Source organism: Chiroxiphia lanceolata, chromosome 6, assembly GCF_009829145.1.
Source record: "Chiroxiphia lanceolata isolate bChiLan1 chromosome 6, bChiLan1.pri, whole genome shotgun sequence".
In the NCBI taxonomy this organism is placed as follows: domain Eukaryota; kingdom Metazoa; phylum Chordata; class Aves; order Passeriformes; family Pipridae; genus Chiroxiphia; species Chiroxiphia lanceolata.
Genome location: NC_045642.1, coordinates 65,500,536 through 65,513,518, shown reverse-complemented (window position 1 = coordinate 65,513,518; position 12,983 = coordinate 65,500,536). Strand labels below are relative to the sequence as shown.

The 12,983-nt window shown below is 55.1% G+C and overlaps 1 protein-coding gene across 4 annotated transcripts in view; it reads left to right on the top strand.

Moving 5' to 3' along the window:
* LRFN5 (leucine rich repeat and fibronectin type III domain containing 5) overlaps window positions 1–12,629 on the top strand; it is a 37,394-nt gene extending 24,765 nt beyond the window's left edge. For 3 of the 4 annotated variants that reach the window (XM_032691733.1, XM_032691732.1, XM_032691734.1), the window contains exons 2-3: window positions 2,746–4,153; window positions 5,141–6,669. In XM_032691733.1, the coding sequence (XP_032547624.1) occupies window positions 2,766–4,153; window positions 5,141–6,071 (2,319 nt within the window). In that variant the 5' untranslated portion in view covers window positions 2,746–2,765 and the 3' untranslated portion in view covers window positions 6,072–6,669. Of the gene's footprint in view, window positions 1–2,745; window positions 4,154–5,140; window positions 6,670–12,223 lie in introns of those variants that run through there. The other variant, XM_032691735.1, reaches the window with a different exon arrangement.
* The last annotated feature ends 354 nt before the right edge of the window (window positions 12,630–12,983 follow it).

The window sequence follows — 12,983 nt, the reverse complement described above, 5'->3', positions numbered from 1 at the left end:
CCCATGAGCCCAGGCCCTGCCCAACCAGTCATACCTGCTCCTTACCTGGGAAAAGGGGTAAGGGGAAGGAGTTCCTCTGCTCTGAGACAGAAGCAGTGGTCTGGGGCTGAGAGCCTGAGGCATGCTCAGTCCCTTCTGGCTGATGGGGGAGCAGTGGAGGGGCTCCCAGCCCCCTGGCAGTGTGTGCAAGGGCTCACAGGTTCTCTGCTCTTTGGAGACACAGTTCCTACTCTGTGTGGCCATGAGCTGTGCAGCCCATGGCAACTCAAACTTAATTTTTATAGAGAGATGAATCACTCAAAATTATCAAATGTAGCAACAGAATGGATTTGAAGATTAGTGTACGAGAGACTTTTTTTGTGAATCCCAAAGTCACGTGAGGAGCTTGACAACCCCTGTCCTGTTGCAGGCACTAAGCAGTAAATGAGTGATGCCCACTTTCCTAGGAAACTGGCATTTGTTTTATGTATGAATTCACTTTCTTTTCCTTTTTAAAAAATCTTTGAAGCAGTTAATGAGAATGAGATCATGATTTGATTATTGGAAAAGATGTTTTCTGCAAGAAGCTGTAAGCCATGTCAGCTCTGCTGCCCCTGCGAGTTCCCTGTGTGGGGGACAAGGTGTGCTGGGAGAGGAGGGGCGTTGCATCCAGCTCTGGCCATGTGCTGGGCATTTGTCCAGAGGATACTGACAGAGAAAGTATCAAAAACTCTCCTAAAATCCAAAAATCCCACCTCTGCTGGTGGGCAACCTCTCTGTAACCTTGTCATTCCGGCTATGGTTTAATTTGTTTTGTCTTGTAACGGTATTTCCAACCTTATAAACATGCTGATTTTGGTTTAATCTTGTGTAGTTCTTCGAGTGGACTTGGCTGAATCCAGGCATGTGACTTTAATCACAGCCACGAACCTAAATTAGCAGCATTAAGTTAGCAAATCTAAATGAGCGCAGTGTCCCCAGCCAAGGCTGTCTGGGGACCCCGGTGGCCGAGCTGCAGATGCCCTGAGCCGCCGAGCCCCTTCCAGTCTGGTACGTGCCAGATGTAGATTAAAGGGCAGGTGGCAGCCCCTGGCTGTCACTGCAGATGCCAGGTCAGGAGGTGGCCAGCGGGTGACACCAGTGGGGTTTGGGGGCCGCACCAGGCGCTTTCTTCCACTGCTCAGCATCGCCGTTCTCCTCCAGGTCCTTGTCACCTGCGGGGCCACCCCAACCTGCAGTGCTGGCACGAAGCTGAGTCCACAGAACATACCTTTATGCTGCTTCCTGCCACAGCTAACGGCAGCAGGAATGGTGATGGTTGTACTGGTTATGGGAGCAGCTCCCAGCGCTGCCCACTGCAGCAGACTCCGCTGAGGACCTTGGTAACACGATCTTTTATTTTTCCAATGGGGACTCAAGAGTTGGAGCCAGCAGTCCTGAACACCTGCAGTCCTCAGAAGTATCTGGAAAAAATACATTAATAGTGCTGAAAAGCAGAGTTTAGTCTGGTGTTTTCACTCATCCTTTTTGTTGCCTCCCCGGCTTGCATGGCACCACCGATGGGTTATGGATGGACAACAGGAGCAGTAATTGTTGTTCTGACGTTAAATGGCTTTAAATATCAATGACAATTTAAGATTCCTGCTCCTGGCTGGCTGTGAAACTGTATTTTAGCTGATCTTCATTAATGCATCTCTGGGATGATAATGGGTCTGAGTAATCCAATCTGAACACGTGTAATTGTGCTGGTCCCAAAGGGAGCTGGGTGCTTCATTCCCAGTGTGAAGCCCCTCTGAGCTACGTTGCTCACGATGGCACATTCCCTCTCAGACACGTGGGTGCTTCTCCACGGGACCTCCGCGGTGCTCTCACCTGCTCCACAAAGGAGCATCCCCCATCCCTCCCGCCACGGAGCCTTTGGCAAAGTCACTGATGGATGATCTCAGTGAGCTGGCGTGGGCACTGCTGCTGTCGGCCCTGTTCCCACACGCCGTGAGGAGCCGGGGCTGGCGCTGTGAGCGATAAGGATAATTGAGCCGCCGGGCTTTCCGGGGGGAGCAGCGGCAGCCGGAGAGCTGTGATCCACTAAAATTAGCCCGTGATCCATTTTTATTTAGATCCCTGTTGTGGGGGCTATTCTTGGGTTTTGTTTTATATATATTTTTTTTTTGTTTTATTTGCATTTTTGGGGTTTGAATGACATAAAATTAGCTCCTTCTGAGTTTATTCTGAAAATAGCATTAAGAGCTTAAACGTTCAGTGGAGACGGCTGTAAAGCCATGGAGCTGCAGTGATTTCAAGGCAACTGGGACTTTCAGCTTAGCAAGTGAAGCACACATGAACCACCCCTCATTTTCCACACCTGGACATTTGTCATTATGGCCAAGCATCTCCAGCCCAGGAGACTGGGGGATCTGTTGGGATGCAGAGGTGCACTGTGTGGTGGGATGGGCTCTAGCAGGAGGGGCCTGAGAGGCTGCACGTGCAGTGCCACCAGTGGCTTCCCAGTCGTTTTGTCCCTTGTATGTGAGAGTCTGTGTGTGTATCTGTGTGTTTGCAAACACGTCTGTCTCTCAGCTGTCCCCCAGGCAGGCAGCACAGGCGCTCCTCTGTCAGGACAGGGGAATGACAAAGAACCAGGTAACGCAGCAAGAGGGGCACACTGCTACCTGAACCTTCATGGTTTAACCACAGTCTGTCTTGGCTTTTTTATCATGTCCTATGCTTGTCTCACAGAGACTAACTGCCATTTACTCTCCCTTGCAGGCTCTTGAACCTGATCTACAATGGAAAAACTGCTTTTGTTTCTGCTGTTCATTGGCATAGCAGTGCGAGCTCAGATCTGCCCCAAGCGCTGCGTCTGTCAGATCCTGTCTCCAAACCTCGCCACCCTCTGTGCCAAGAAAGGGCTCTTGTTTGTTCCTCCCAACATTGACAGGAGGACTGTGGAGCTGCGGCTGGCAGACAACTTTGTTACAAACATTAAAAGGAAAGACTTTGCCAACATGACCAGCCTGGTGGACCTGACGCTGTCCCGGAATACAATCAGTTTTATCACCCCTCACGCGTTTGCCGACCTGCGCAATTTGCGGGCTCTGCATTTGAACAGCAACCGATTGACTAAGATCACTAATGACATGTTCAGCGGGCTCTCCAATCTCCACCACTTGATACTGAACAACAACCAGCTGACTTTAATTTCTTCCACAGCTTTTGATGATGTTTTAGCCCTTGAGGAATTGGATTTGTCTTACAACAATCTGGAAACCATCCCCTGGGATGCCGTGGAGAAGATGGTCAGTTTGCACACTCTCAGTCTAGACCACAACATGATTGACCATATTCCTAAGGGGACCTTCTCCCACCTCCACAAGATGACCAGGCTGGACGTCACGTCTAACAAACTGCAGAAGCTTCCTCCTGACCCACTCTTCCAGCGTGCTCAGGTGCTGGCAACCTCAGGAATTATCAGCCCCTCGACGTTTGCGCTGAGCTTCGGTGGGAACCCCTTGCATTGCAACTGTGAGCTTTTGTGGCTGAGGCGCCTTTCCAGGGAGGACGATCTGGAGACCTGTGCCTCTCCCACACTCCTGTCGGGCCGGTACTTCTGGTCGATCCCCGAGGAGGAGTTCCTCTGCGAGCCCCCGCTCATCACCCGGCACACCCACGAGCTGCGGGTGCTGGAGGGGCAGCGGGCAGCTCTGCGCTGCAAGGCCCGGGGCGACCCCGAGCCAGCCATCCATTGGATTTCACCTGAGGGCAAACTGATTTCCAATGCCACCAGGTCCGTGGTGTATGACAACGGGACGCTCGACATCCTCATCACGACGGTGAAGGACACGGGCTCCTTCACCTGCATTGCTTCCAACCCGGCAGGGGAGGCCACGCAGACGGTGGACCTGCACATCATCAAACTGCCTCACCTGCTGAACAGCACAAACCACATCCATGAGCCCGACCCGGGCTCCTCGGATATCTCCACGTCCACCAAGTCGGGCTCCAACGCGAGCAGTAGCAACGGGGATACAAAAGTCAGCCAGGATAAGAAGGTGGTTGTTGCGGAAGCAACGTCCTCCACTGCTCTGCTGAAATTCAATTTCCAGAGGAATATACCTGGGATACGTATGTTCCAAATCCAGTACAATGGTACTTACGATGACTCCCTTGTTTACAGGTAAGGCTGCCCCAGCCTGTGCAGGGCTGTACTGGGTGCTCGGTGCTGGTGTGGGGCCCCGGGCCCCGGCAGCTCATCCGCCAGACTTCCCGTGCCGTGCTGGGCCGGCCGAGCAGAGCCTGGCCCCTGGCAGCTCATGGTGGGAGCCTTGGGAAGGACTCATGCCATTTTCTACTCACAGATGGGGAAGTTACCTTGAATGGTGTTATTTTTAGATAATCCAAACAGACCTCTAATCCTCTGAACTGATCCGGGTAGGGTTGTGAGGGTAGATGGATTAAATGGATCTTAATGTGCTCGGCTTTCTGGAAGCAGAGGGAGGACAGTGTCTGTGACCATGTTCCTTGCAGTACTTTCCGGCGGTGTCGGTGCTGGGGAAGTGCAGGGGAGATCTTTGCTGCTGGGCGTGGCCATCACACCCTTCAATACCGTCTTTGTTTGGTTATTTCTTCTATGAATTTCTTTGTCCCATTAACAGGACAAGGGGTGCTGCCTTTAAACTGAGAGGGGGTAGATACAGATCAGATACTGGGAAGGAATTCCTGGCTGTGAGAGTGGGAAGGCCCTGGCACAGGTTGCTCAGAGAAGCTGTGGCTGCCCCTAGATCCCTGGAAGTGTCCAAGACCAGGCTGGACGGGGCTTGGAGCAACTTGGGCTAGTGGAAAATGTCCCTGCCCATGGCAGGGGGTGGCACTGGGTGACCTTTAAATGTCCCTTCTGACCCAAACGAGCCTGGGATTCTGTGATTCTGCTTTAGATGTGGTTGCTCTGATGGGAGACTCTGCCGTGCCAAGCTGTGCTGGGGAGCTTGTTGGTGACTGCACCACATCAAACAGTGGGCAGCAGCTGCTGGGGGACAGTGATCAGCCCTGTGGGGGCTGTGGCAGAGGTGGGACAGCCAAGCCGTGGTGCTCAGCATGTCCAGGGCTGCCAGGAGGTGCCTATGTGTCTGCTAGGGTCATTCACGCTGGTTTCCTTCTCCCCCAGAATGATACCTCCCACAAGCAAAACCTTCCTGGTCAACAACCTGGCCGCGGGGACGATGTACGACCTGTGCGTCCTGGCCATCTATGACGACGGGATCACCTCGCTGACGGCCACCAGGGTCGTGGGCTGCACACAGTTCACCACCGAGCAGGATTACGTGCGCTGCCACTTCATGCAGTCCCAGTTCCTGGGGGGGACCATGATTATCATCATTGGTGGGATCATCGTGGCTTCGGTGCTCGTGTTCATCATCATCCTCATGATCCGCTACAAGGTGTGCAACAACAACGGGCAGCAGAAGGCCACCAAGGTCAGCAACGTGTACTCGCAGACGAACGGGGCTCAGATCCAGGGCTGCAGCGGGGTGCTGTCGCAGTCCGTGTCCAAGCAGGCTGTGGGGCACGAGGAGGGCGTCCAGTGCTGCAAGGCTGCCGGCGACGGCACGATGCAGTCGCCGGACACCGGCTCCAGCCAGGACTCGGCCACCACTACCTCCGCTTTGCCTCCCGCCTGGACTTCCAGCACCTCCCTCTCGCAGAAGCAGAAGCGAAAGTCGGGGCCCAAGCCCGTCCCCGAGCCGCAGGGCGAGGCTGGCGGCAGCGCCGAGCCCCAGAACTCGAACAGAAATAACTCCACGGCCCTGCAGTTGCCGAGCCGCGCCCCCGCCGCGGCCCCCGCCGCCCCCACGTACAAAAGAGCACAATCAAAGCCAAGTAAGTTCCTCACTCTGCCGGCCGACACATCCCGGGCCAAGCGCCGGCGCTCGCTGGGCGGGGAGCTGCTGGAGCCCCGCGGCGCCGGTGCCGGCGGACTGCGCTCCAAACGGAGCTTGTCCATGAACGGGATGCTGGTCCAGGCAGACAGCGCCGGTGCCGATAGCGGAAAAGCAACTTTCTCCAGTTCTGAGTGGATATTGGAAAGCACTGTGTGACCTGCTCTTTTTTTTCTTTTTCTCTTTTTTTTTTTTTTTTTAAATTTTATTTTAACGATAAACAAAACACCAAACATTGTGTGAAACTCCCTCTCCAGGGGAATTGGATTTGGAGGTCCACTGCTATCTCGCTGATTAATGGCTTGTTCATGCGGGGTTCTGTATAAACCACCCAGTGCACACAGGGGTTTATTTAGTTTTTGTTTGGTTTTATTTAATATCAAAATCGAAGGCAACATTCAGAGATTTAAAAAAAAAAGAAAAAAAAAAGAAAAAAAAGATTAAGGGGTGAAAAAAAGCACGAAACAGCACCAGTGCCTTCCCTGCTCTAGGACTGGCTTCCTGGTTCTGCAGTAGCAGAAAACAAAAGAGAGAGTTTTCACAGAAAAAGCCTTTTATAAAGGAAATGCAATTTCCTCCAAGCTAACAAATAACCACTTCTGGATCAATCAGTAAAATGATATTTTTTAAACTGGTCAGACTGTACATTTCTTTTCCGTGACAATGGTGTTGCCTTTGTTTTTAGGCAGATGCTGTACAGGAGCAACAACGCTGTGTTGTTATGTTGTGTAAAATAAAATATTCACTCGGTACCCCAGCCAGCCTCGCGGTGACTGCCCCGCCGGAGCCGGGCCGGGTCCCACCGCGGGGCCGGGACGAGGACGGTGCCAGGGCGAGGGTCCAGGTGGAGCAGCGGGGCCCTGCCAGGTCTCCTCAGGAGGGTGCCCGACCCACGGTCCCTGAGCACCCACAGCCCACGGCACAGGCATCGCCCCCGCCCTGCAGCCTTTGGGGCCGGGCTGGGGCTCCTCGGGCTGTGGGGCCGGGCAGGGCAGCGAGCGGGGCCGGGGGTGCAGGCAGGGCTGCAGCAGGAAGGCACGGGGCTGTTCAGCGCCTCGCTGGTGGTTGATCGGGATGATGATGGTCATCTCTTGCTGTCCTAGACTTTTGAGCATGTCTGCTGTAAACTTTATGTTTTGTTCCAGTTCTCTTCAGTCCCTGAACACAGTGAGGGGACTTAAAGGTGATGGTCTCACCTTTAACCTGCTGTTGGTTGCGGAGCCCGTGGGCTGGAGTGATTTGGGGCCGCTCTGTAGGGACAGGACATGCAGCAGTGGGGGACAGCAGGTGCAAACCCCACGCTGGGTGGGTGGCAACCCTGCGTGTGCTGCTCTGCTCTGCAAAGGGAAGCCTGCAGTTAATATTAATTAAACTCATATGGTCATCATGTTCAAATTAGCAACAGCTTAACTCTGAACATTAGTGCATTGTGCATTCTCAGATGCCAAATAATAGGTTCGAGATGGGCTTTGCAGCCATTAAAGTGAGAGAACAGTTAAATTTTACACCCTGTGTGTTTGTTCTTGGGGGCAACATAATCCAGACCAGGTGCCTGAGGACAGCCTGGCTCTACCCAGGGCAGCAGCTGGCCCCAGGCAGTTGTGAGGGGAATGTCCCCTGGTATCCCTGTCTCTCTCTGGGACTCTGCAGGGTGGGGATGGTGTTCTTGGCCGTCCTGGGTTGCTCTGGGTGATTTTATTGCCCATCATGGAAGAATGAAGTCTGGATGAGGGTAGTGTAGAGAACACAAAAGGAAGAGGCTTGTTTCTTTTTTAGAAACCCTTTTTGCTTCCCTTGGGAAATGCAGAGACCAAATATGAAACGAAGCCTCAGAATGAGAAAAACCACTTCCTGCTGGGAAAGTTAGAAAAAATTATAATAAATCCCTCCTTGGATTGCTCTGGCAGCCCATGTGCTCTTCAAGGGCTGCATGCACAGAAGGGAGCTGTGAAATAAGGTGCTGCCAAGGACAGGGATGGTGTGTCCAGGGACTGGCAAAATGATAGTTAAGGCTTTGCCCAGCATGGAACAAACACGAAGGTCCAAGCCCTGGTGAGGGGCTGCAGAGGCACCTTCCCTCCGTGCTGGGGCACAGGGACAGCGTCACAGGTTTGCTGCTGAGGGGTTGGGTTTAATTGTGCTTTTTAAAAACATCAAATGAAAATGCTTTATATGTTGTCTAAAGTTGGACCTAAATGTGTCTGATGTTTTGTGAAAGTGTTAAAATATTAATGGCTTCTTGTGGTTTAGGGAAGTTTATTTTTATATTTTTAATTTTTTACTCAAAGGAGTCATTTTCTAAGCACTGCAGCTGATGTTCTGTCCACGGTGCCTCTGCGTCAGCAGCGCAGAGGGACCACGTGGCCCTATGTTCGATTGAATTCTCTGCTGACAGTGCAGGAACGGAGACCTGGGCAGCTGTGGGTTCCTCTGGTGCCAATTCCTCTCCCTGGCTGAGAGAAGCATCCCTTGGGAATGCCTCAGGCACGAAATTGGCTGTTCCCACTGGAGTAACTGTGCAGTGGGACATTGTGTTTTATTCAGGCTTGATTCAAAGTATGGGAAGCCTCGTGGAGGAGGAAAATCTCTGTTCTTTCTGTTCAGCAAAACCAGAGTTTGCCAGGAGTGCGAGGCAGAAAAAGTGCTGAGATGCTCCTGGATCAGAATAACATCGGTCATCTCCTCCAAATTGGAATAACTGCTCACCATTGGAGGTGATTGGTGTGAGCACATCGGGCAGTTTGGGGATATCAGGGGGACGGGAGGTGTGATGTACTGTGGCCCCAGTGTCACCCCCAGCTGCAGAGGGGTCTGCAGGGACATGAGCCCCTGGTGCCACCCCTGGCTCGGCTCCATGTGCTCCTGCTCGGATATAGATTGTCCGAGGTTTTAGCGGTAAGAGGGTCTTTATTCACAGGCACTGGAGGAGGAGAAACTGCTTCAGAAAGTTGTTTTCTCTTACTGAAATGGCTGAAACACACCCCTGGGCCCAGATCTTCTCTGGAGGTGGTGCTGTGTTAGAGGCTGGTGCAGCCGTGCCTGAATGGAGGAGGAGGGTGTTGTGTTGTGTCTGTTGTTTCCCTGCTGCTTTCCTGCTGTGCCCAGGCGTGTCCTTACCATCAATACATGGTGCTGCTCCGCTCTGGTGCCAACGTGGCTTTATTTCTGCAGCGTGTCCCCGTGCGTTTGCCAGCCGTCCTCATGCCCACGTGGCCCTGCAGACAGGGAGGGGGAGCTGGGGAGCACAGCTGTGTGCCCCATGCCTGGAAGAAAGGACACAGCTCCTGGGAACACGTCACTTTGGCTGGGAAGGGCCCGGCACTGCCAGGACATGCCGCCTGCCCGAGGGCTCCTGCTGGGGCACTGGCACGAGGTGGTCTCATCCCTGCCAGTGGCAGAGCTGCTGGAGGCTGGAGATCTGATGCCAGGAGCACAGGGATGCTCCTGCCTCCTGGGAACCACGACAGCCCTGCTGGGCACTGCTCTGGGAGCATCCCGGGCCGGTGGAGTGACACTGAGCCGTGACAGGTGACAGTCCCGTGCAGCCACATGTGCCCTCGAGAAGGTGCAGCAAGGCCCTTTCCGTGCCATGGCAAGACCATGCCCAGAGCCACGGCAGGCACCCGGCACAGAGAGGGGCACACTGCTTTCCCGGGAATGGCTTCAACTAGGAGTAACAGCCACAGCTGCTACCATGACTGCTTCTCTTCCCAGCAACCGAGGGGAACCAGAGCCTTGGTGACCCTGGAGCCTCGGCGGTGCCGGAGCCTCGGCCACCCTGGAGTGTCAGGGGTACCAGAGCCTGAGCACGACCACTCACAGAGTGGGCACACCTCTGCACTGCCATCGCTCAGGAACATTCACCAGCGTGTTCCAGGGTGCTGCTGCTCACCTGGGGTGCACTATCGCTCCCCTAAAGCTGCACTAACAGCAGCCACCTGGTTGCACGGTGTCTTCCCTGGCGGTAATTGTATTGTTGGTCAGAGTTCTGGTTTAAAAGCTGCAAACTGTGGCCAGTCCACAGGGTCCTTATAGAAAATGTGGATCCCCCCTTTCCCCTTTGCAAATGTGTCCCCGTGTGCCTGGATGTGTGTCAGAGTGCTGGGTCTGGGGCAGAGTTGGTGCTGCCAGGTTGGTTTGTGCTGGGTCAGTCGCCCACAATGGCCCCTTGGCCCAGCCAGGGCTCCCCACAGGCAAAGTGCCGAGTCCTGTGCCAGTGGCTGTGTGGTGCTGAATTGTTCCAGGAGCCACCAGGCACCACGGAGGGGTCTGGCTGGCAGCACCTCACCTGCACGGCAGCGGTGCTGGCTGTGGGCAGGGACACAGCAGCACTGAGTGCCAGGGAAGTCGGCTCTGAGCGGGAACACCCGTGCCCTGTGCTGACTGTCACTGGTCTGGAGAGTGGCTGGAGTCTGGATTGCAGCTGAGGTCTGGAGTGTGGCTGGGGTCTGGATTGCGACTGAGGTCTGGAGTGTGGCTGGGGTCTGGAATGTGGCTGGGATCTGGAGTGTGGCTGGAGTGTGGCTGGGGTCTGGAATGTGGCTGGGATCTGGAGTGTGGCTGAGGTCTGGAGTGTGGCTGGGGTCTGGAGCGTGGCTGGGATCTGGAGTGTGGCTGGGGTCTGGAGCGTGGCTGGGGTCTGGAGTGTGGCTGGGGTCTGGCTGTCGCAGCAGCACAGACCCCGTGGGACAGGAGTCCTGGTGCATGGGGTGGCTGCGGTGCCGGTTACAGCACCTACACCCCGCACCAGTAACATAAGCCCAGCAAAAGGTGAAGTTTACTGGTCTTGCTGACTGTGGACTTTTCATACAATGGATTTATTCACAAGAGCTGGTGTGAAAGCTGCTGCTGGAGAGGGAAGATTGGCTGAGAAGGAAGGAAACTCAAAAGGAAAAGAGCAAACATGGCACATGGCTGCCTGCAGACCCCACGTTGGGAACTGTGTATGAAAATGGACAGAATAAGCTCCTGGTTTTGTCGTGCTGTGTCGCCTCAGGTCGTTTCAAGCACTGAACTTTTTAAGCATCCAAGTCAGGAATCTGGAAGATTAGCCCAGGCTGGTGTGCCCGGCTGGGTCTGAGCTGGTTTTCCTTCTGCACTGCCAGTTTGCTGCTCTGGAGGCACCCGCCAAGCCGTGCCATCTCCTCTGGAGGGGAAATTCCCTTTGGGAGAGGGAATGCAGAGAACCAGTTGGGGTGGGGGCCCAGACCCCTCGGTGGGCATGCAGGGACCTCTGCCTGACCTGAGCCCAGGTTCCCCGTGGCCAGTCTGTAGTCTGGGGGCTGTAACCCGCAGCAAACCAAGGATGAGTTTAACCGTGGTGCCTGGTTTGTGTTGGCAGCGGCAGCTCTGCACTCCCGAGGTAAGTGGAGCCGTGCCGGGGCGGCAGGACCAGGCCAGGCGGTGGCACAGCTGCCCCAAGGGCTGTCCCTGTGCCGTGGGTCGATGTGGGGGCTCGGGGCAGGACAGTGACACATGGCATGTCCTCGCTGCAGTGACCTTTCCTCATGCATGCGAACCTCGGGAAGGCGAGTGCTGTGTCCGTGCCCACCTTCTGCTCCGCTCTGGCGTCCTCAGCAATGTGGGAATCCCTGGCACTGTGTGGGGTCGGGGTCCCTGCCAGGGGCAAAGCCTTGGCCTTGGCAAGAGCAGGAGCAAATCTAGAAACTGGAGAAGTCTCCGGTTCTGGAACAATGAGCTTTGCTGGTTCTGTTGGGGGTTTTGGGGGTTGTTTTGTTAGTTGGGTTTTCCCTGCTGCAGCAGCAGCAGTAGTGCTGTGCCAGCACTCTTTGTCAGTGCTGAAGCTGTTGGCTGAGCCAGGGGCTGGGGACCCTGGTACCATTATCCCTGTCTCCCATTAGCTCAGTCTCCTGTTAGCTCCTTCTCCCATTAGCCCTGACTCCCTTTAACCCTGTCTCCCATTAGCCCAGTCTCCCATTAGTCACCACACTCCCCTGCTGTGCCCTGGCCCCCGTGGTGCTGGTAGCACCAACGCAGTGGGTGCTGAGGCCGAGGGCAGGCTCTGCTGCTGCTCCCTGCCCGGGCTGGCCCCGGAGCAGCAGCTCCTGGGACTCTCGGTGTGAGGCCATGCTCGAGCTGGCCATGCAGCATCTCCTGGGACCGTCGGTGGGTGCCATGTCCAGATCGGCCCCGTGGCAGCTCCCAGGGCTGTCGGTGGTGCTGTGCCTGGGTTGCCCCTCAGCAGCTCCCAGGACTGTCAGTGAGGTCCCACATCAGCACGGCTTCGGCCGCAGGAAGGGCTGATCCTGCTCCTTGTCCCCTCACCGTGTCTGTTCTGTTTCTTTGCGCAGAAGCCGGGGCCTCTCCGCAGGACACCAGCCCTTCTCCACTCCCTGAAAATGTTGCCACCGACGTTCTTACTCGGCAGAAAACAATCCGGTTCCAACTCTCCACGGATTGACGTGTCGCACCGCACTCACCCCACCGAAACCTTTACTTGAAGCTGCAGCCGAGGCCACAGCGAGGTCGGCTGCCTCGATAGAACTGTCTTCCCCCCTCACAGGTTGCCCATCTCCCAACTGCCACTCTAAATTACCTTTTTTTCTGGTGTCCAAGGTTTTTATAACTAAAAATTCTGACAAAAAATCTGGTGGCAACAGCTGCAGTCCCAGGTCATGTTCCATGTTGCCAGTGGTGAGGTCATGAGCTGTAAACACGGTAGCTTCTATCACCTGAACAATAAATGTTTTACTACAACAGCGTGGGCATTTTGGTTGATCCGGGGGTTGTACCTGGCAGGTTGGTTGATCCAGAGAGGGGGCTGTGCACCCGGCCGTGCTGGGTGGGGTGGGGCTGGGCACTGCAGCGAGCGATGGTGGGGGGTCCCTGTGTGTCTGAGTGGGAGCAGTGAGCTGTGCCCTGCCCCAGCCCCAGCTCATGGCTGCTGGTGCCACTGGCCTGGGATGACCATCTGGTTTGGGCACTGATGCTGCAGGAGAGCTGCCCAGCATTGCCCCTCGGTGCTGGGTGATGGCACAGGCTTTGGGCAGAGAGGGAGCCCCATCTGCCCCTGAGGGAAAGCCCTGGGGCACCAGGTGCTGCCCCGCAGAG